General features: G+C 41.1%; 1 protein-coding gene across 14 annotated transcripts in view; it reads right to left on the reverse strand.

The window, feature by feature from the left end:
- Positions 1–21,183, reverse strand: part of pdlim5a (PDZ and LIM domain 5a) — a 252,103-nt gene that overhangs the window by 228,980 nt on the left and 1,940 nt on the right. For 2 of the 14 annotated variants that reach the window (XM_059649954.1, XM_059649932.1), the window contains exons 1-2: positions 5,863–6,026; positions 4,600–4,738 (exon numbers count right to left, since the gene is read on the reverse strand). In XM_059649954.1, coding sequence (XP_059505937.1) covers positions 4,600–4,695 — 96 coding nt within the window. In that variant the 5' untranslated portion in view covers positions 4,696–4,738; positions 5,863–6,026. Of the gene's footprint in view, positions 1–4,599; positions 4,739–5,862; positions 6,039–21,183 lie in introns of those variants that run through there. The other 12 variants (XM_059649664.1, XM_059649741.1, XM_059649648.1 and 9 more) reach the window with 10 other exon arrangements.

Here is a 21,183-nt window from a genome sequence, read left to right on the forward strand (position 1 = left end):
TGGGCAGTGACTCACACACTTATATCTCAATATAAAGATCAGTGCATTTATTCAGTTAGGCTCTGCATCTGCACTGTCACTAACCTTCTCTATCATAAATAAAAGCATTAGACTCTCCAACTGCATCAATGTCATAAGGCACAAGTCGGCCTTGTGCCAACCAGTATGGTCAAACTGTCCCATTGTGGTTCACATTAGCCAAGCCAATACCAACTTCCAGCACTTCGTCGGAGGCTCACTGATGATGTTACCTAGAATGGTGACGAAACGTCTGTAAACTAACCTTCCAGCTCAGTGAGCAAACTCACATCCAGAACCTCAACCTGAGCTACAAATCTTCTCAAAACTCACTACCAACTTCCAGAGTCCAGGCACTGTTGCCTTTTCCACGCTTTACATTGGCACTTACAAAAATATGTTTTAATGCCAAGCAGCTGAGTTTGATACAGTAGTAAAAATAATTTCAACGATCCCAGTGCAACAACTTGGACTCATGTCACATCTATCATGTGATAAGTCATGCTGAGGCACTTTACAACAAAGTTTTCAAACTCAACTTGGCACTCGACCACACGTGGAGATATTAGAAACATGTCCCTCTATCCGAAGTTCCAAAGGGCATGTCATAAAAAAAAGGTGGAGTGAGTTACAGCAAGACAGAGAGGTTGAGGATACGGCTGTCGATGGTAGAGTGATGAAAACGGAGGGAGATGCGAGAGTCTGGAGTGGGGAAAGTGCAAGAGACTGACTCTTTGCTGCACTGTTGTTAGTGAATCTTAGCAGCACACCCTCCCTTTGGTTCTTGTTGAACATTGCTACAGTAACCAGCAAATTTCATGAGATCACCGAGCTTCTCACAATAAGATTTCCCCTGTTGAAATATATTCAGTAGCAATAGGCTGACAACCACTTGCACTGGTTGATAATAGACATCATTCTCAGAGAGGCACATTACACCTGGTTACTCTATATTTACCAAAACTAGCAGCATCAACAGCTCAGGAGAGAGAAGGCATAACCATGGCATTAACTCAGAACTAAGGCTTAGTCATGAAAAGGTCAAAGTGCAAACGTGCCTCAGTTCCCATTTTATTTCTCATGAAACAGAACCTGTGGCTAGACTTTTGTAGAACAGAGAATTCTACGTCACAGAAGGGCAGACCCACATTCTGAGAGGATACAAAAAGAGAAGAGGATATCTGGATAAACCCTACATTTCAGACTTAGATCGCTGCGTAGGGATAACTCAAAGGAAAAAATAAAATGCAAACATGTCTGTGTTCCATGTTTGTGGCAATCATGACAAATAAAATCTGGGCATACTGGTCTCAGTCAGAGAAACGGGAGACTACAGGGTAAGTGGAGTAATTATCAAAGTGAAATCATTTGAAATGGTTTATGACGTCCTACGAATAGTAGATTTATTTTCTCCTGCATAACTTTCAAAGACTTCTGTTGTGTTTCTTACTACAACTCAAGCACTTGTTATTGACAGGCTAGTTTTATTTTTGCAAATGCCTTCCCAGAGAAGACGCCGTCCAAAATTGTGTTTGAGTTGGCCAGAGTAAAGGAAAGGTGCAATTAAATTGCTGGACAGAAACAGCCATGCCCAGATTACTCCCGATTTCGTAACTTTCCCCAGAACAGGTCCGAGAATAACTTTTGCTCAGCTTCAGATCGGTTCCTATAAACGTCCGCAAGGTGGGTATTAGGGCTAACCTCAGACAGGTAAAGTGCTTGACAAAGAAAAATAAGGTCATAGATTTAGACAAAATGTTACAGCACAGAAAGAGTCCACTGTGGCTACACTGGTTCTCCAAATGAGCTTCATGACTTCAAGCCATTCTCAAAAAAGTTGTTTAACTGTTATACCTTTCCACATCATCCAAAGATACAACCAAATCAAGTACTTTTGAAAAGTAGTCACTGGTGTAATTCAAGAAGCCAACTTGCACACAGCAATTTCCCCACAAATTGCAAAGGAATACTGACCAATAATTGTTTTTTTGTGATGTTGGTTGAGAAATAAGTACTGGCCAAGACATCAGGAATAGCTTCCCGGTTGTCATTGGAAACAGCACAATGGGATCATTCGCATCACCCAGCACTCCTTCAGTACTGTTCTGGAGGGTCAGCCTAGACCCTTACCCTACAGTCTCTGAGAGGAGACTGAACCTATCACCCTCTGACTCAGACACAAATGTTAGAACATCTTGGAATTTGCAAAAAGAAAAGAGAACAAAAAGAAGATGGTGGTTTCTGCAATCAATTGTTACCCACAACATTAGGGTCATTGATAGGTGTCAAGTTGATATGTTTACAAAGGCTCTACCTACCCTCTCAGGAAGATGGAGAAAGGATGTCAACAGCACTACTTGGAAGGAGTGTAAGGCCCATTGATCCTTATACCAAAATAAATAACCTAGTCCCCAGTTTTACTGTTGTTAGCGGGAGCTTGCTACATTGCATTTCCTAAAGTACGATTGTTTTGAACTGTACCCACTGTGTTTTATTGGCTGTGAAGCAACTGGGGGCATCCTGAGGCCAGGACAGGAGATGTATAAATGAGAGAGCTCTTTCTTATTACTCTAACACCTATTATTAATCCATCCATCAACAGCAAGGCAGTTGCAACAGGATTGACAGCGACAGAGTAAGAGGCCCAGAAAAAGGTCACCCAGAAACACTGGGCCCTTTTGTGAGAGAACTGGAAAGTAACCTGTGTCTGATCAGCTGTGGCACACCTCTGATCACTGGAGTCTGAAACTCTGTAATGAGCATTTGGAGCAGCTAGGCAGGCATTTCCAGCCGGCTGTAGACTGATGCTCCCTGTACTCCAAAAAGGGAAAGAATTTGGAGAGACAAAACTGTCAACTTAGCAGGCACACTCACTCAAAACTTGGTAGGCTTTATTTAGAAAAGGACACGTCATTCACAACAAGCTGCCAATATTCTAAGGGCAGGGGAAAAGGGAGCCTGAAAGAATTTCTGCTTGCGTGATGCAGCTATCTGTCTATGTTTTTTCCCCCCCCCAGCTTCAAGCTAATGTTAGCGCCTTTTGCAATGATAGATGTGTTCAATCCAGACGTGGAATGCAGAATTTTGTAACTGGCCACCAATATTGCCCAGCCAGTGAGATCTTCATGGTAAAAATGAACAGTAAGCATATTTGAAGTGACCTATTGTACGTGCAAGAAACTTATTTCACCAAGAAACACCATAAAAGCAGCTTTATTAAGATATTTTTCTGAAAAGAGTAAAATACTATAGCATTAATGTGTAACTTGATCTGGCTCAGGATAGTTGATACAGCACATTCAGGGTTCAGGATAGGACCTTGCTGGCTCATTATGTGAACAACTGAGCTTTCCTGACGTTACAACAGGGATCACACTTCAAAGCATCTGTAAGGTGATGGCCCAAGGTCAAAAGGACTTATGGAAATGCAAATTCTTTGGGTTGCTTAGCAACTGATTTGGATATGAAATGGTGAACACTACTTTAATTTTTTCTAAAAAAGAAAAGAGGATAAGTTTGCTTGTTGTAATAGAGTTTTGAACAGTTTGAAGAAAGTGTAAAAGAAAAATGTAATTAAAAGTTTAGTTTTCAATCTTCCACCTCCTCACCCAAGCCTTGGAGACAGACACAAAAAAAAAGAAAAAACAAGCTCTTTCATATTCGTAGATAATGGGAACTGCAGATGCTGGAGAATCCGAGATAACAAAGTGTGGAGCTGGACGAACATAGCAGGCCAAGCAGCATCTCAGGAACACAAAAGCTGACATTTCAGGCCTAGGCCCTTCATCAGAAAAAGGAATGTCCTGGAGTCTCCAGGAATTCAAGATTTATCTCCCAGAGAACACTGTTCCGGATATTAAGCAATATTATGTTGCTTAATCTCTCTCTCCACACTACTTCTGCTTTATGAGTTAAGAAAGCATTGGAGAGGAGGAGGAGGTGGCGTGAAAATGGTTGGGGAAAATGGCAATTACAAGTCAAGTGATAAATCATCTGCTATTACATTCAAAGCTCGCGACTCAAGTACATTCACACCAAATTCTATCACCACTCTCCAACTGGGAGATGTTTGTCCAATCGACTCTTCAAAACGTATGAAGCAGGAATCAGAATGGATCATTCACTCGAATGAGCCCGCTCTGCCATTCAACATGGAGATCATGGATGATCCAATTTTGGCCTCATCTCTACTTTCCTGATCATTTTCCATTAACCTCCTCACTCTCTTTCATTCCAAAACACCAAGAAATGACAGATATTAAAACAGATCCAAGAGCGAGCTTGTCACAGGAGCTGGTGCTTGCATTGCCAAAAGACAACTCAAGAAACCACCCCTTTGGGAACATTACGGCTAAACTCAATTCTGGCAACTGCATACTGTAGCGAGATTCCAAAAAAGGCATTGTGAGGCTATTCAGTAGGAAAGGCAGAAGAAGAAGGGAGCTGCCAATGCTATAAATCCCAGCAACCTTTCACCACGTAGGTCTAGTTGCTTCTACAGAAGATGCTTGTAGTCGCAGTTTTAATTAACACATGACATCAGCAGATTTAGGGCATAGGAGGTAAAGATACCATACTTACCCTGGAGATGGTCAGGGGCATGTTGAAGTCTTTTCCCCCCTGAAGTCTGAAGCCCCATGGGGCTGGGCCTTGCAAACAGACAGAGTAATTACTCATGATTTGGCTTTCTCACGCACCAGGGTCTATAATCAATCAACTGCTGAGAAGAAGGAAAGAAAAACAAAAATTAGTACACCTGGATGTGGATTTATAATTGAATAAATTTGTATTGTTTCCCACAATCACACAATAGGATAATTCTAATAAAAATTGAGAGAGACACATATAAGCAGTTAAACCTTTTTGAAAAAAAGCTAGAACATTTGTATTAATAAGGATTTCACATTGCTGAAAAGCCATTTAGCCTCACAGGTCCACCTAAATCTTCATGCCCCACACAATTGTCCTCACCCCACCGTTCTACTCCTTTCCCCCTCATTTACCTATTGGAGGTTTTCTCCAAATGCATCTGCACATCCGTTCACCTCGACCACCCTCCTTTACAAATGAATGCCACGTTATCATCGCTCTTTTAGAAATGACATTTCTTCTGAATTCCTCATTGGAGTTCAGCGGTTCTGATGTGTTTAATAACCCCCCCCCCCCCGCGCGCTCTAGAATCGCCCACATCATCAACCCCATCAAACCCTTTCATAAAATCTTAAAAAAGGCAACGTTTTCCAGTCCTCTGTTAAGTCTTCCCTTTGCCAGAGAAAAGAGCCCCAGGCAGTTCAATCTTTCCTGATAGGTCTGGCAATTTAGATTAATTTACTAATTTAAAGTAACAAGCTCAATTTTCCACTCAAATGTCTGAACATTCCTTGCAATAAATAAGCCTCAATTACTGGAACTTCAACCGTTCAGAAAGGAAAAGGCATGGTACGCAGAAACACACACATACAAAAGACAAATAAACACACGAGGCGCATTTTAAACCTGAGCAAGGCAGCGATCTGTCCGCCAAATTGAAATACAAAGGTTCTCGTGCTCATAGCAGGCAGATGATGATGTGAGCAACAGTGTTAATTACACATATATTGTCAAATACTATCGCAAGCCTTGTTGTGACTGCTGTTAAGGATGATTATATGAAAAAGAGATAGAAATAGAGACCACATGCAGAGTAACATCTGGCAACTGATAACGGAGAAAAAATTCATCTGACAAAAACTATTGCCAAAAAATTTACTTCCCGACCTCTTCTTTCCAGTCAATTAAATCCTAAAAACAAAAAAAAACATGCCAAGCCCGACTTTAATTCTTTGCATGAAACAGAAGTTTTACCTTGCTGGGAACAAGAGTCTACTAGTCTCAATAGCAGACAACAGTGTCCTCCCCCGCTATCTAGCTGCAAAGAATAAAACAGCACAAATTTTGGCAGCCAGCACCTGCTATATATAAAGGAAGCTGCTGTAAGATTACACCAAAGTATTTCAGGGCTTCACCATGACGCAAGGTGACCAATTTAAAAGGTTTCATTTTATTTGAGAACTAACTGCTACTGAACAGTAGGTACATCCGAAACATTGCTGCCAGAATGCTGGCTCTGACATGAGACCTCAACAGGAGAATACAATAGGCAAGGCTCAACATCATATTGGGATCTGGAGAGTAAGCACTTGTAACACTTACACTCATTGTCAAAACCCCAGCCCCAAACACCTTACAGCACAATTAATGTAATTTTAGAACGCATCTGTTTGGCACAGCCAACAGGGGATATCAATGAGATTACTGATAGCCGCCTAGCTGTTGAACCTATGACGAGTAAGCCTCATATGTCTTTGTAAAGAAAAAGTGAACATTGTTGCCAAGTTCTTTTACGAACTCATTTGGCCTGGTTTCTTTATTTTTATTTAGGAAACAGTGATATCACTGAATCAGACATCAATGCGAACTGCTAAAGATTCCTGTTGTGTTATGGCATAGAATACAAATTCAGTAAAGGTCTGTACCTTTACAACAGTTACATAGTGTCACAATATGAGACATTCCGATACAAAAGTACCCAAAGGAACATAAGTACAGGAGGGGGCCATTCAGCCCATTAAGTCTTTTTCACCATTCAAAGAGATCATGGCTGATCTGTGGATAAGCATATGGATGTACATGGAATAATGTAGGTTAGATGGGCTTCAGATCGATATGACAGGTCGGCACAACATCAAGGGCAGAAGGGCCTGTACTGTGCTGTAATGTTCTATGTTCTATGCAATTCCATATCCTTTAATACTACATCTAAACAAAATTTTTAAATTGGAGGTAGATAAATTAATAACTGATACAGCAACCACTGGCATTTGTGGATGTAAGTTCCAAACCTCAACAACCCTTTGTGTAGAAGTACTTCCTAACATTCCTGAATGGTCTGGCCCCAATTGTCAGACTACGATCTCTATTTCTAGAATCCCCTACCAACAGAAATGGTTTATCTTTGCCTACCCTGCCTTTTTGTGTTAATTCTTGAAGACTTTGAACAGGTGACCCCATAACCCTCTAAATTCTAGAGAAAATATGCCTAATATTTGTATATTCTCTCCTCATAACTTAACACCTGAACTCCACGTATCATTCTTGTAAATCTATGTTGTACTCCCTCCAAGGCCAATCTACCCTTCCTGAGGTGTGGTGGCCAGATCTGCTCACAGGACTCCAGGTGGGGTCTTACAAGGAGCATAACTCCTGCATCCTTGTACTCCAGTCCTCGAGTTTTAAAGGCCAGCATTCCATTAGCTTTTTTTATTATTTTCTGCATCTGTTTGTTACAGCCTAAAGATCTATGCACTTGAACTGCTCAAGTCTTTTTGGACACCCGCTGTATTCAACTTTATACCATCTAGAAAGTACCCTTATCTTTCCTTTCTTGGACTCCATCTGCTACAGTTTTAACCATTCACCGAGTCTATCAATAGCTCGTTGGGATTTTATGTTCTCACCTACACTGTCCAGAATGCCACTTAACACATGTCACCAGTCTCGCCTACAGTCAACCTCTGTCAAGCAGGGCCAGTACAGTCAAATCAGTTGTGATTAATGCACAGTAACAGCAGTAAGCATAAAACCCAGACTGTCTAAGTCTGTAGGATTATACTATTTGCATGAATATGTGTTATACAAGGTAATATTTGCACAAAACCACAAACAGCACTAATTCCAATATCTATAATTGACATGGCTCAGTCAGTAACACCTCTGACTCAGAAGGGACAAGTGCTGCTTCAGGCTAACACTGTACTGGTGCAGTACCAAGAGAATTCTGTACTATTGGAGATGCCATTTTTCAGGTGGCATCATGCAACCAAAGCATTCACCACACATTCAGGGACTATAAGAAGTTACACCTCTGTCAAAAACTGCTCAGTGGCAGGGTGCAAGGGAGAATCCGCTTTTACCCTCCAGTGTGTATCACCATCAGGACTACCAAAACAAGTCACCTTCTCATTAGTTTCATTGCTGAGAATGCGATACTTTGTGAACAGACTGCTTTGTTCTCAGACTATAGGGGCTGCTCCTTCACTAGTGAGCGACAACTTGTGGTGGTTTAACCACAGGGCCACCATACCTCAGGTGAGGGGAGAGGTTGAGAAGGGCAGTCCTTCGTGGTAACCTTAGCCAGAGTTGGGAATTGAGCCGTGCTGTTGGCATCACACTGTTTCAGAAACCAGCCATCCAGCCAACTGAGCTTAACCGGGTCTACAGCAGCCAATTTCCACACAACACGCAACATTTGCGAACTAATCTCAAGTGCTAAGAATTATACTGCCAATCAGTTTAGGATCATCAGTCGGGCACACTGTGTGGCGCTCTGCGTATGTAAATATATAGGGCCCTGATCTTTGCAGGCAGAAGGAACATGCATGCAAATTGTGCCTGTTTCAACTCATAAAACAAGAGACAGCCATTCACTGGTTCATTCCTTAGGGCATTGCTTTGACCAGAGAAAAATGCCTGGTTTAAATTTAAATGAAGCTCTTTGAAATTAATTGTCAGCTACAATCTAACTTGAAGGGTTAAAGAGTTGTGGAGAGTGGGCAGGAAAGTGGAGTTGAGGCTGAGATCAGCCATATCAAATGGTGGAGCAGGCTCGAGGGGCTGCTCCTAGTTCTTATGTTCTTACATGACTGATGCTATCCACATTGCAATGTCTCTGCCAGAGTTCAAACAATCAGCATTCTCTTTTCTTACAATATAAAATATAGTTTCCTTTCACGCAGACATTCTTGCAAAATGTCCAGATGAATACAAGTCAATAAAATCTTCAATAAAATATATTTTTTCTCAGCAAAAAAAGTAACGTCATAATAACCAGTTCATCTGTTTTATTAGAATCATATAATCCCTACAGCACGGAAGCAGCCTATTCAGCCCAGTGAGTCCATACTGATCCTGCAAAGAATATCCCATACCTACCTCACTATCCTATCTTTGTAACCCTGCATTTCCCATGGCTAGCCCACATAACCTGCACATATTTGGACTAGTGGGATGAAACACGCACAGACTCAGGCTGGGGGCGGCGGCTGATGTGCAAACTCCACACAGACAGTTACCCAAGGGTGGAATCGAACCCGGAGCCTTGGAGTTGAGAGGCAGCAGTCCTTACCACTTAGCCACCATGCCATCCCATTACTGGCTGAGATTAAATGTTAACTAAAATATCATAAAGAAATCTCTTTCCTACTTCAGACCAAGCACCATGGGCTCTTCCACCTCCACTTACATACAGGTGGGGTCTCAACTTTGCATCTCTTCAGAAAGTTATGCATCCCAATTCACAACCATAGATTCTCCATAAAGTATCTGTTTCCTTTGGAGGAAATGACTTGAAAACCCTCTTGGACACTGTGTTATGAGACTAAAGAACATTATTCATACCACAAACTGGTGTTGATTTCTACACTGTAGAAGACCAAAGCTTTCAAATCATTGGAGTAAGTGGTGCAAAGGGAATGTCAATCCAGGTAAGATTTGAAGCACAGAAACAGGCCATTCAGCCCAACTAGTCTATGCTGATGTTTATCATCCATAACAGCCTCCTCCCTCTGCATTTCATCTCAGAGCATCAGTATCTACTCTGAGTCTTTTCTCCCTTAGAGAGTTTATCTAGCTTCCCTTCAGAAATACCTACAATGTGCATTTTAATAATTCCATATTGTATTAACCTTCCCATTCTAACTACTCACTGTATAAAAGGATTTCCTCCTGTTCTGGATGTGAGTTTGCTCGCTGAGCTGGAAGGTTCGTTTTCAGACGTTTCGTCACCATTCTAGGTAACATCATCAGTGGGCCTCCGACGAAGCGCTGGTGTTATGTCCCGCTTTCTATTTATCAGATAAATAGAAAGCGGGACATAACACCAGCGCTTCGTCGGAGGGCCCACTGATGATGTTACCTAGAATGGTGAAGAAACATCTGAAAACGAACCTTCCAGCTCAGCGAGCAAACTCACATCCAGAACCTCAACCTGAGCTACAAATCTTCTCAAAACTCGCTATTTCCTCCTGTATTCCTCACTGGATTTATCAATGACAATCTTATACTGATGGCACCCAGGTATGGACACCAGCAAAACTGGAACATTTTCTTACCCTTTTCAAAAATTTTGAAGACCTCAATCAGGTCTTCCAATACCAGAGAAAACATTCCCAGCCTGCTCAATCTTTCCTAATAGGTATAACCACAGTTCCTGTACCACCCCTATACATTAAAAAAACCTTTTTCATAACATGGAGTATTGATAATCATAAACAACCCATACATATGGGGACAACTTGCCACTGTATGGTTGCCTTGATCCAGGTTTCCTTAACTAAGGCGCTATCACGAGTGTTTATATAGATTCATTTCATCTAATATTTCATTGAATTGCATTTCAATCTTCAAACTTCTAAACTATTACTCAAGTGACTATTTGAATATGCAACACAATGGCCCCACACCAAAACCAACCACATCTCTGTAGGACGACATGCGGGTGACAATAAGATCAAGTTCTAGCTCTTATCTGGCACTACACCAAGGCATTTCAGTTCCCGTTATCAACTGACAAGCATTTTTGCACTTCACAACATACATAAGGTGGTGTGCACTCTCACATCCCCTAGGCAGTAATACCCTGGATGCAGGTATAACTTTGAAAAGACATTTGGGTAAGTACACGAAGGAGAAATGTTTTGAAAGATGTAAGCCAAGTGCAGGCAGGTAGGACTGTTTCCGTGCTATATGACCCTAATAAACACTGTCCAGCCAGTAACACCAGGGCCCATGAGTGAAGAAAAAAAACATTTCTACTGAAAAACAACCTTCTTGTACTGCAGCACCTATTGCAAGATGTAATTATCGAGGTGAAACATTTAAGCCTACAATATCAGCAGATCCATTTCCATACCCAGCATCAAAAATTGCCAAATCCATTGTTAATTGTAACACCAGAAGAAGGTATTTTAAGAATATAATTATTGGGGAAACGATTAATGGTTAGCACTGTTGTCTCACAGCACCAGAGACCTGGGTTCCTTTCCAGCCTTGGGGGACTGTGTGGAGTTTGCCCTTTATCTGCATGGGTTTCCTCTGGTCTCCTTCCATAGTCGAAAGACATACAGGTTAGGACAGATTGGCCATGATAAATTGCCCATAGTGCCCAGGGAAATATAAGCTGGATGGGTTAGCCATGGTGGGTCAGGGGTATAGGGTGAAACAGTTCGTTCTTTAAAAACAGAATATTTACTCTCTTGAAAACATAGTGAACAGGTTGACCTCAAAACACAACAGTCCAGACTCGTGCCTCTCCATGTTGCTGTACAATCTAATGGTGCAAACCACTTTGCTTTCATCCTAAACCAGCTACTTTATGGGTTACAAAAACTGCATATCAACTTTAAACACAGCACTGTCCCAAAAATTACATTAAAAGTTAAACTTGTTTGGAACACATTCTACGGGTTGTTCCATCATGTCTTGGGATCACTGGTGTCAAAATGAAAAGCAATGCATTCAGACTCCAAAATTAGACATCCAAGCAGAAAGAGTGCTGAGCTGCTTGAACAATTGAGTGATTTCACACAAGTTGAGAGTTGCTCATAAAAGGGCTACAGAAATTACACAAGATTTTGTGTTCTAATTAACAGCACCCAGACTGAGGAAATATCTTTTAGGTACTGACAGCTGCATTTAATACAAGACTCTGAACACTTTATATACACACATATAAATATCTTACAGCTGAGGACATTAGCTGATTGGATGAAACTCAAGTACACATTACCCTAACCTACAGGCTGCCAGGGGCTGAGATATTGAATTTAGATCTGGGCGGTATGTGATATAGAGAATTCTAATGATTTTACAACCAGCCAAAGCCAGCAGTTAATTTCATCTGCTTCCCTCAGGTCCTTTCCACTGCCACCTACTTACAGTGCTGCACTTTTCAACTGACTTTGTGCAACACGTTTTCTTCAGCGCCGAATGATTCATAGGCCAGTCAGTTAATCGAAATATAAAAAAGGTGCTCTCCATATGCATCTTTTGTTTACTAGCTGCAGGTCAGAACCATACTTAGTTGTTCTAGTGGATGTATGTAGAGTTTCTTTCATCTTACATTATTAATCCTCTTGCAGATGTATAGTCCTGGAGCTACAGGTATGGCATTTATTAGTTTCAATTCCTGCTGCTACAGAACCTGGAGCATTTTTAGGATAATAATCTGTAACTAGTGTTGTGCCACAAGGATCAATGCTGGGCCACTATTATTTACAGTACAGTATATACTAATGACTTGGATGAGGAAAGTGAATGTACTGTTATGTTATGTTTGTGGTGGATACAAAAATAGATGAGCTTCACATAAAGTGTCTGCAGAGTGACACAGACAGGAGAGTGGGCAAAAACTTGACAGATGGAAGATAATGTGGGAAAATGTGAGCATATACACTTTGGCAGGAAGAATAGAGGAGCTGAATTTTATTTATATGGAGGAAGATTGCAGAAAAGACATACTGACATGAGATGCATTCCAGAGAAGGTTCATTAGATTGATTCCAGGTACTGAGGTATGGTACTGTAAGGACAGGTTCAGCACAGTGGGACTGTACTCATGGAGTTCGGAAGAATAAGAGCTGATCTTATTGAAACATACATTCTTAAGGACGCAACAACGTAGATGTTAGAAAAGCTGTTTTCCGTTATGAGAGAATCTAGGACCAGCTAGCGTTATAAGGGAATCATACAGAGATGAAGAGAAATTTCTTAAGATTCTGTACCTAAAATAGCACCTTGTGTGGCAACTTTATACAATTTTTACTGTGTTGCTGTACTTTTGTAGAGTCCACGTGGCAATCAAATCAAAAGGGTCAGGGATCTTTGGAATTGTTTGCCACAAAGGGCTATTCAGGCTGGGTCATTAACTACTTTGAAGGCTGAGACAGACAAATTTTTAATCAGTAAAAGTTCCAAAGGTTTTGGGGGAAAAGGCAGAAAAGAAGGATTATAAGATCAGCCACGATTTCATTTAACAGCAGACAAACTCACGGGCTGAATGGCCTACTTCTGCTCTGACATCTTGCAGTCTTATGGATGCAGTGATGAGATTATTTTTAATCCTTCAGCAGGGTGTTCATACTTGATGAAATCGTTATTTCACTAGTTGCCATAACACAAGGACTGGACATGAATCACAGAATACTGAAAGGCTCAATACATGTTTATTACTGCTCCTATCTACATAATTATGACAAATTATAAGCACAACGTCTGAGCTGGCATTCAGCAATTCAGGTGCCACCAGCAGTACACTTCCCTCTGTGTGCCACGTTACAAACTGTCCCAATGAGATAGAAACCAAGACCTTTAGATCATGAGGTCACATGAAATAACACAGTGATGATGCCATGGGCATATCTCTTAAAGAAGTGCTGCGTATTAACTGTGTGATATAACAGCACAAAGAGTTAGCCAAGCACAGGCAGAAATCTGAATTGGCCCCTTTTGACCCAGACTTGAGAGAATTAAGGAAAATAAAAGCTTGTTTTTATACAGTGCCCTTCACAACATCCCAAAGCACTTTACAGCAATGAAGTGCTTCCCGAATGACAACTTTTATTTCCATAGTAGCTTTAACATAACAAAATGTCCCAAGGAGCTTCACAAAAGCATTATAAAAGATGTATGGAGATAATAGTATGCCAAATGCATTGTCAAAGAGGTGGGTTATAAGAAGCATCTTAAAAGGAGGAAAATAGTGGAGAGAGGCAGAGAAACGTAAGGAAGGCAATACCAGAGCTGATTACTGTTTGTGGGTTTGCCTCAGACAGGGTGTTTTACCCGATGCTGTAACGTTCATGTTATCTCCTGTAACGTTAAAACAAACTTGCCATGGATATCTTGGAATTGAAGAATCCAACAGACATTTATTATGGTTAACTATAACGTACAAACAATACATTCCTCACGGAGAAAAGCTATTCGTTTACATCAATAGAGTGTCATGCATCAAATGATCAGAGGCAGGATCTTCATGTCCAGTCCTTGTGTTATGGCTTATACCCTCAGGTCACGTGCTATGATATCCTATTGATACCACCATTGTTTCTTAAAGGTATACTTACTGTGAGACACAAGATAACAGTGTTCAATCAACTGAAAGTACAGTCATCAATTGCAGAGTGATTAAAATTTGGGACACTCAAGAGACCAGAATTTCAGAAATTCTGAATTCACTGGGTTGTGAGGCGGAGAGAGATTGCAGAAATCCATGGAATTATTTGAAAAGAAGGAGAATATCAAAATCAAGACTTTACAAGAGTGGGAGTCAATGTAGGTCAACAACTAAAGGGATGATGGGTTAATACATTTGGTGAGAGTCTTTGATGACACCAAGTTCTGACTAGAGTATTGAATATAGAAGACATGCAAGAAGTGCTCTTGAATAATCAAGCATTGACAAAGGCTTGAATCGGAGCTTCAGCAGCTGAGCCCAGGCAGGAGTTGGATCAGCCAAAGTTGTGGTGGACTTTATGTTAATATGAAGATGAGCTTGGAAATTTAATTGAGAATTAAATATGGCATCAAGGTTGTAAAAAGACCGCTTTCACCTCAGACTGAAAGGGAGTCATGGTTATAATCTCAAGTGATAGAGCACTTTTACAATAATCCTCATCATATGAAGAATTGTGCTGGTAGCCAATTTAAGATCAGTCAGGCTCACAATGTCTACATTTACAGGCACCAAAAGCTACATTTATTAATACATGCGGCCCAGAAATAACCAGCAAACTCACTGTATACATCAACTCACAAATTAGCATACAGCCATTCTCTGGTTGATTGCTGCAGGCAATGCTTTGGCCATAGTCAAAGTTTAGTTTAAAGTTAATCAAAGCTTGGCAGTGACCAGTCAATCATCATGTCAACATTTTTACCGGCTTGCACCTCCCAACCAAAATGGTACCATCTTTCCATTTATTTTAATGTTGCTGCCCTTTACATTGGTATGCTTGAAAATATCCTGATGAGCACAATATGAAATCTCAAACAGTGAAGAAGGAAGGACTTATACAATTAATGGTGGGGCCCTGGCTACTGTTGTAGAACAGAGACCTAGGGGTTCAGGTACATGATCCTTTGAAGTTTGTGTCACAAGTAGATAGGCTGGGTAAAATAGCGTTTAGTCTGCCAGCTTTCATTACTAAATCTTTTAGTATAGGAATTGGGACATCATGTGGAGGTTGTACAGGATGTTGATGAGGCCTCTCCATTAATAGGAAAGGTTTGTAGAATATGGGCCAAATGCAAACAGATTGGACACGGTTGGCATGGACTCGTTGGCCCAAAGGGTCTGTTTCCATGTATGTCTCTGAGGCATTGAAATACTCCTTCAATGTTGTACTAGGAGTGTCAGGCAAGATTTCTATGCTCTTATTTCTAGAGTGGGGCATGAACCCACAATTTTCTAACTCAGAGGGAACAGTGTAACATGACCCATCTTTGACAATCTAGTGTCCACACATGTTCACTTAAATACCTAATGTTGAAATACCTGGAATTTACTTTGAACATTGAAAAAGTTCAAGAGATATTCCCATATCGAGCACAATTTAATGGTCACGTTCAGGTTTAAAACATTTGACATGAACCAAATCTGGGAGGAGGTCATTTTTTTAAAAAAAAGTTGAAGGATTTCAGGAGAAATTGTTCCGACTAATAGGAGCGATGTGTTTGGTGGGACAGACTTCAAAAAAAGTACAAGAACAGAATTTGCTGGGAGTAAAGTCTCAGACCTGGCAACCTCTGTCGATGGAACAGAGAGTTAATGTTTTCAGGTCAGTGGCCCTTCTTCAGAAAGGTCTGAAGATGCTGCCAACCCTGCTGATTTTCTTCAACAAATTCTGCCTATACCTGTTTCAGCAAACAGTAATTGTTTTAATTTAGATTTAACCAACACTGGTAAAAAAAATGGTGAGAACGTGGAACCACATGGAAAGTTAACACAAATAATAATGTCATTGCCTCAAAAAGTCAAGTTAACTAAGCAAGATGGTGGGGGGAAAAAAAATAAAGATTATGTTGATTGGAAAAGCTGAACAAGGGTAAGGGAAAACTTGTGAAGCATAATGTTCTAAAAGCATAAACACTAGCATGGAAAAATAGGGCTGAAAGGTCTGTCCCTCTATTTAGATTTTGTTTTAACAGAAGAGAGAAGACTTACTTTCAAATAAACAGAGAAACTTAAGAACTGGAATGCACTACCTGTAAGAACGATTTGAGGCAGGTTCAAGGAACAGCCCCATATTTTTCATCTAGGCATTTTACAGCCTCGAGATCTCAACATTGAATTCCATAACTTCCATAAACTGAACACAAGACATCCCATTCTCCATTTTTCTTACATTATCTCCAGAAACTCTCACCACCCCATCCCAAACCACAGTTTTGTTGTGTATGTGTCTTGTTTACCTTGCACTTAACAGACAGCAAATTGTCCCTCTTTCACACCACGATTTATATCCATTTTACATCATTATTTCTCTTCCTCCATCATTAACAACCCGTGTCTTTTGCACTCGGTCTCCAAATAACAATCTGCTCCCTTCAACACTTTCCTGCTGCTGTCAATATAAGAAGAAAGAACTATCTCCCAAGACTATGTCCCAGACTTGAAACATTAAGCCTGTTTCTCTTTCCACAAATGCTGCCAGACGTGCCAAATTTCTCTAGCATTCTCTGTGCTTAATATCATGTTCAATGCTGACTGTCAAGAAAGAATTGACAAAATAATTAAAAAGGGCAACATTTGCGCAGCCATTGGAATATAGCAAGCGAGTGGGTCTAACCTGACAACTCTAGCAAAGACCCAGCACTACTGCTGGCCAAACAACCACTTTCTCTGTTGTTTCAGTCCAAAACAAAGATTTAAGCCTTTAACAGGGCCTCACTCACGCCCTCTTTTCATTCATTGGGAATATACATGTGACTTCCATTCAGCTTCCTTGCAATTAGTTACAGCAGTCTGTTCTGCACCTTGTGTACTTACTAAACAAAGAAAAAGATCAAGATTCTGAAAGGGTCCAACAGTGCCCCATCGTCTCAAACAATCCAAGTCAACCTACAAACCACCTATAGTACAAACTGTTGTAATCATTTGTAATTTAGTATTTTGCATTTGCCCTGATGAGTGTGAGATGGAAAACTTCAGCAACATGTCCTGTAAACAAGAAATGCCAGAAATCAGAGTAAGCCCGGCATCATCTGTGGAAAGAAATCATGCCAACAGCTCTCTATGAAGAGTCATCTTGACTCGAAGCGTTAGCTGGCTTTCTCTCCATAGTTGCTGCCTGACCCGCTGCAATCACCAGCATTTGTTGTTTTCAGTACAGATTCCAGCATCTGCAGTAATTTGCTCCTGCTTCAGCAATAGGTCTCTCTTTTTAGAAAGATTAAAAATAAATTTGACGGAACCAAAAACAACGAACACAAAAGAAAATAAAGAGTCAGTAATTCTGAATGGAAACTACATTGCAAAACACATCGTACAATTCCAGAAAAATTTGATATCGATTGTTTAGACTGCTTTTTTCAGTAAGTTTACAATCTGATAAGCCACAAATACACAGGCACACATTTCAGGATTCTGGTACGTTTCATAAGGATAAAGGAGCAAAGAAGGAGTCAATCGTTCCAAGACTCCAACTGTTTTTTAAAAACAAGAAATCGATTTAGACATTGGGAGTTTGCTCTGAGCACTACTAACTCCTCATGTTCCGACATGCCAAGTCCAAAGTTCACATTCTGGTGTTGCCCAAGCCAAATCTTTACGTTTACCTTGCGTCTTCAAACTCTCTATTTTCCCTATCACTGACTCAACATCAAACAACTTCTGCTGTAATTCTGTTGCTCCATTTGTGCTGCCCAGCACACTACAGGTCGACCCTCTGGGACTGTCTATCCAATGCCTCCATATCAGTCTCACCACCTGAACCTCCTCCATTTCACTTTCACAATCCGCTCACTGTTTCACTGTGCTCTCAGTTCCCCATCCAAGCCTGACCTTTCTTCATGCTGGGTCTAGCTGGGCAACTCTAGGAGGGAGGAAGGAAAGCGAAGGTGATATGATTGGGTGAAATGAGTAGCCAAAGGATCTGCTGCGTTTAATTTTCTTGCCCCTCTGATTTTCCTTTTGCTTGCAAATGCTGACTGCTATGCGCAGAATATTGGAGAGATTGCAAGCACTTAGCTACACAACCCAGAAGGAACATCAGCATTCAGTACTAATTCCAACCCAACGGCCTGTTTCTGTGCTAGAAGTTGTGAAAAACCAAACACATTGACATTGTCCATCAATATAGTCACAAAATAAGGAATTCAGACAAAACTTAAATAAAGGGATGAGTGATTATGTTTGACTTTGATGATGGTCTAAGTTTGACATGGAGATGTCACAGAAATGGCAAACGATCTATTTAAACTGATTACATTCAAACCAGTCAAGTCAATTCCGATTGGTCATGGCATAGCCACACTCTATGTTGTCTAATTGTTTCTTTATAAAGTTGGTTGTTTTGCATTTCTGTCCAGATGAGTGCAAGACAAAAACATTTGACCTTTCAGCAATGCTTCAGTGCAGATGCATTTAAGGAAAGCTAGATAAGTACATGAGGAAAGAGGAATAGAGGTTATGCCAATTCAAACAGGATGAGATGGCACGATGACTCAGTGGTTAACATTGCTGCCTCACAGCGCCAGGGACTCAGGTTTGATTCCACCCTTGGACGACTATCTGAGTCGAGTTTGCACATTCTCCCCTTGTCTGCATGGGTTTCTTCCAGTTTCCTCCCACAGTCAAAAGATCTTGCAAGGTAGGTAGATTGGCCATGCTAGATTGCCCATAGTGCCCGGAGATGTTTAAGTTAGGTGGGTTAGACATGGGAAACTGGGGGAAAGGATCTGGGTGGGATGTTCTTCAGAAGGACGGTATGGACTTGTTGGGCCAAATGGCCTGTTTCTACACTGTAGGGATTCTATGAGACAAGGTTCGTGTGGTGCAAAAGCTCTAGCTTGGGCTGGCTGGTTGGGTAATGGCATCTGTCCATGTTGTACATCATATACAGTGAAATGTTTGTTATCCAATGTGCTCAGAGAATGTGTTGTGCCATTAATCAAGAACGCTAGATGGGGAATTATATTACTATCGAGACAAGATAAAGCTAGGGATTGAAATAACAGGGGAAGCATTTGGACAGTCAAATGGCCCCGGACATCGGGGCATCAGATCAAAATACAATGTAAATGACAGAACAGCTTTTGTTTCTGAAAGAAAAAAAGTGAGCTGTCAGTTTAACTGCCAACTACAGTGTGCAGTATACCTTTGTTCAGATACAATCACCAAAACTAACCTAAGTTTAACTAATTTAAAAGTAAAGCCACCAGTCCTACTAACTGTGTATAAAAGTGCATTATCAAAACACAAAGTGATGCGTTTTTCAAAAACTGAATTGAGCCTTCAGAAATTCCTACTGCTAGACGATTCTGGTGGATAGAATACCGGATCACGCAAAGGTTAATGTAATCCTTTTCCTTATCACTGAAGATGCTTCCCAGGTTTACTTCTAAATGTAAAGAGTGTTGAAGAGGCATGGTCACCAGCCTGGGTTACCAACGTCCAATTCTCAATAATGTGCATAATATTGAATATTTATGTTGAAATTCATTTCATAGACTCATACAACGTAGACAGGCCATTGAGTCTGTGCTACCAAAAAAATGCACTACTATCTACACTAATCCCATGTTCTTGTGCTAGACCCATTGCCTTGAATGTTTTGACATTTCAAGTGCTCATTCAAGTACTTTTTAAAAAATTGTGAGGTTTCCCACCTCAACTACCATCCTGGGCGGTAAGTTCCAGACCCCCACCACCGTCTGGTGAAAAGATCTCTTTTTCACAAATTCCCTCTAATCCTCCTGCCTTACACTTTGAATGTGTGCCTTCTTGTTCTTGACTCTTTGACGAAGCGGTGTAGCTGTTTTCTATTCACCGTGTCCATGCCTCTCATAATCTTACACACCTCAGTCAGGTCGGTCCTCAACCTTCTCTGCTCTGAAGAAAACAAGCCAAGCCTATGCAGCCTCTCTTCATCGCTGAGATGTTCCATCCCAGGCAGCATCCTGGTAAACGTCCCCTGCATCTCCTCCAGTGTAATCCCGTCCTTCCTACAGAGTGGGGATCAGAACTGCAACCAGTACTCTAGCTGCAGCCCAACTAAGATTCTGTACCACTCCAATGTGACCTTCCTGCTCTTATTATCTATGCCACAACTGATAATTGCAAGTGTCCTGTATATCTTAACTACTCTATTAACCAGCCTTGCCACCTTCCAGGATCAGTGAACAAGCACCCCAAGATTCCTTTGTTTCTCTTGTATCCTGCCATTCATTGTGCAATCCCTCGACTTGTTATCTCTTCCAAAGTGCATCACCCCACACGTATCGGGGTTAAATTAAATCTGCCACCAATAAGCCTATGTGACACACCCAGTTTTAACAAAACTGCCTGCCCCCTTCAGTACCGTCTGCTTAAAAAAATGCACTGTCACACACTTTTCCAGAGTGCCAAGTTCATTCTAATACCCACACTTGAGACAAGGAATCCTAAGGAAAAGTCATCAATCTTAATTGTCCATTCAGGTTTTCTCCCTGTCCCCAGAAGCTGCCTCCCAGCATTTTTTGAGATTTCAATTACTGATATCCAGAGTCTGCAGTATTTAGTTAATGCTCAAGTGTTCTTTAGGTCTCCCAGGGACCTTTGTCTACACAGGCTAAATACTGACTTGTTGTGTCAGTTCCAAGGCTAGCGCTCTCCATATGTTCACTTTGAATGATAGCTGCTCATTTCCACCCTTCCTGTTCGCTGAACTTGCTCACAGCAATGAGTAACAGGGCACAATCATACATCCGTTTCTGTCAGGACTGACTGTGCTATTGACCTCCCTGCAGCACAGCAACTTCAACTTCTGATCACTGAACTGAAGCAGCCCCATATCAGGCAGCTGAATAGAGGAGACTTTCACCTCCCATCTGATCTAACAGCTCTGCCCTCAACGGGCATTAGCTGAC

Source organism: Stegostoma tigrinum, chromosome 1 (assembly GCF_030684315.1).
Source record: "Stegostoma tigrinum isolate sSteTig4 chromosome 1, sSteTig4.hap1, whole genome shotgun sequence".
Lineage (NCBI taxonomy): Eukaryota > Metazoa > Chordata > Chondrichthyes > Orectolobiformes > Stegostomatidae > Stegostoma > Stegostoma tigrinum.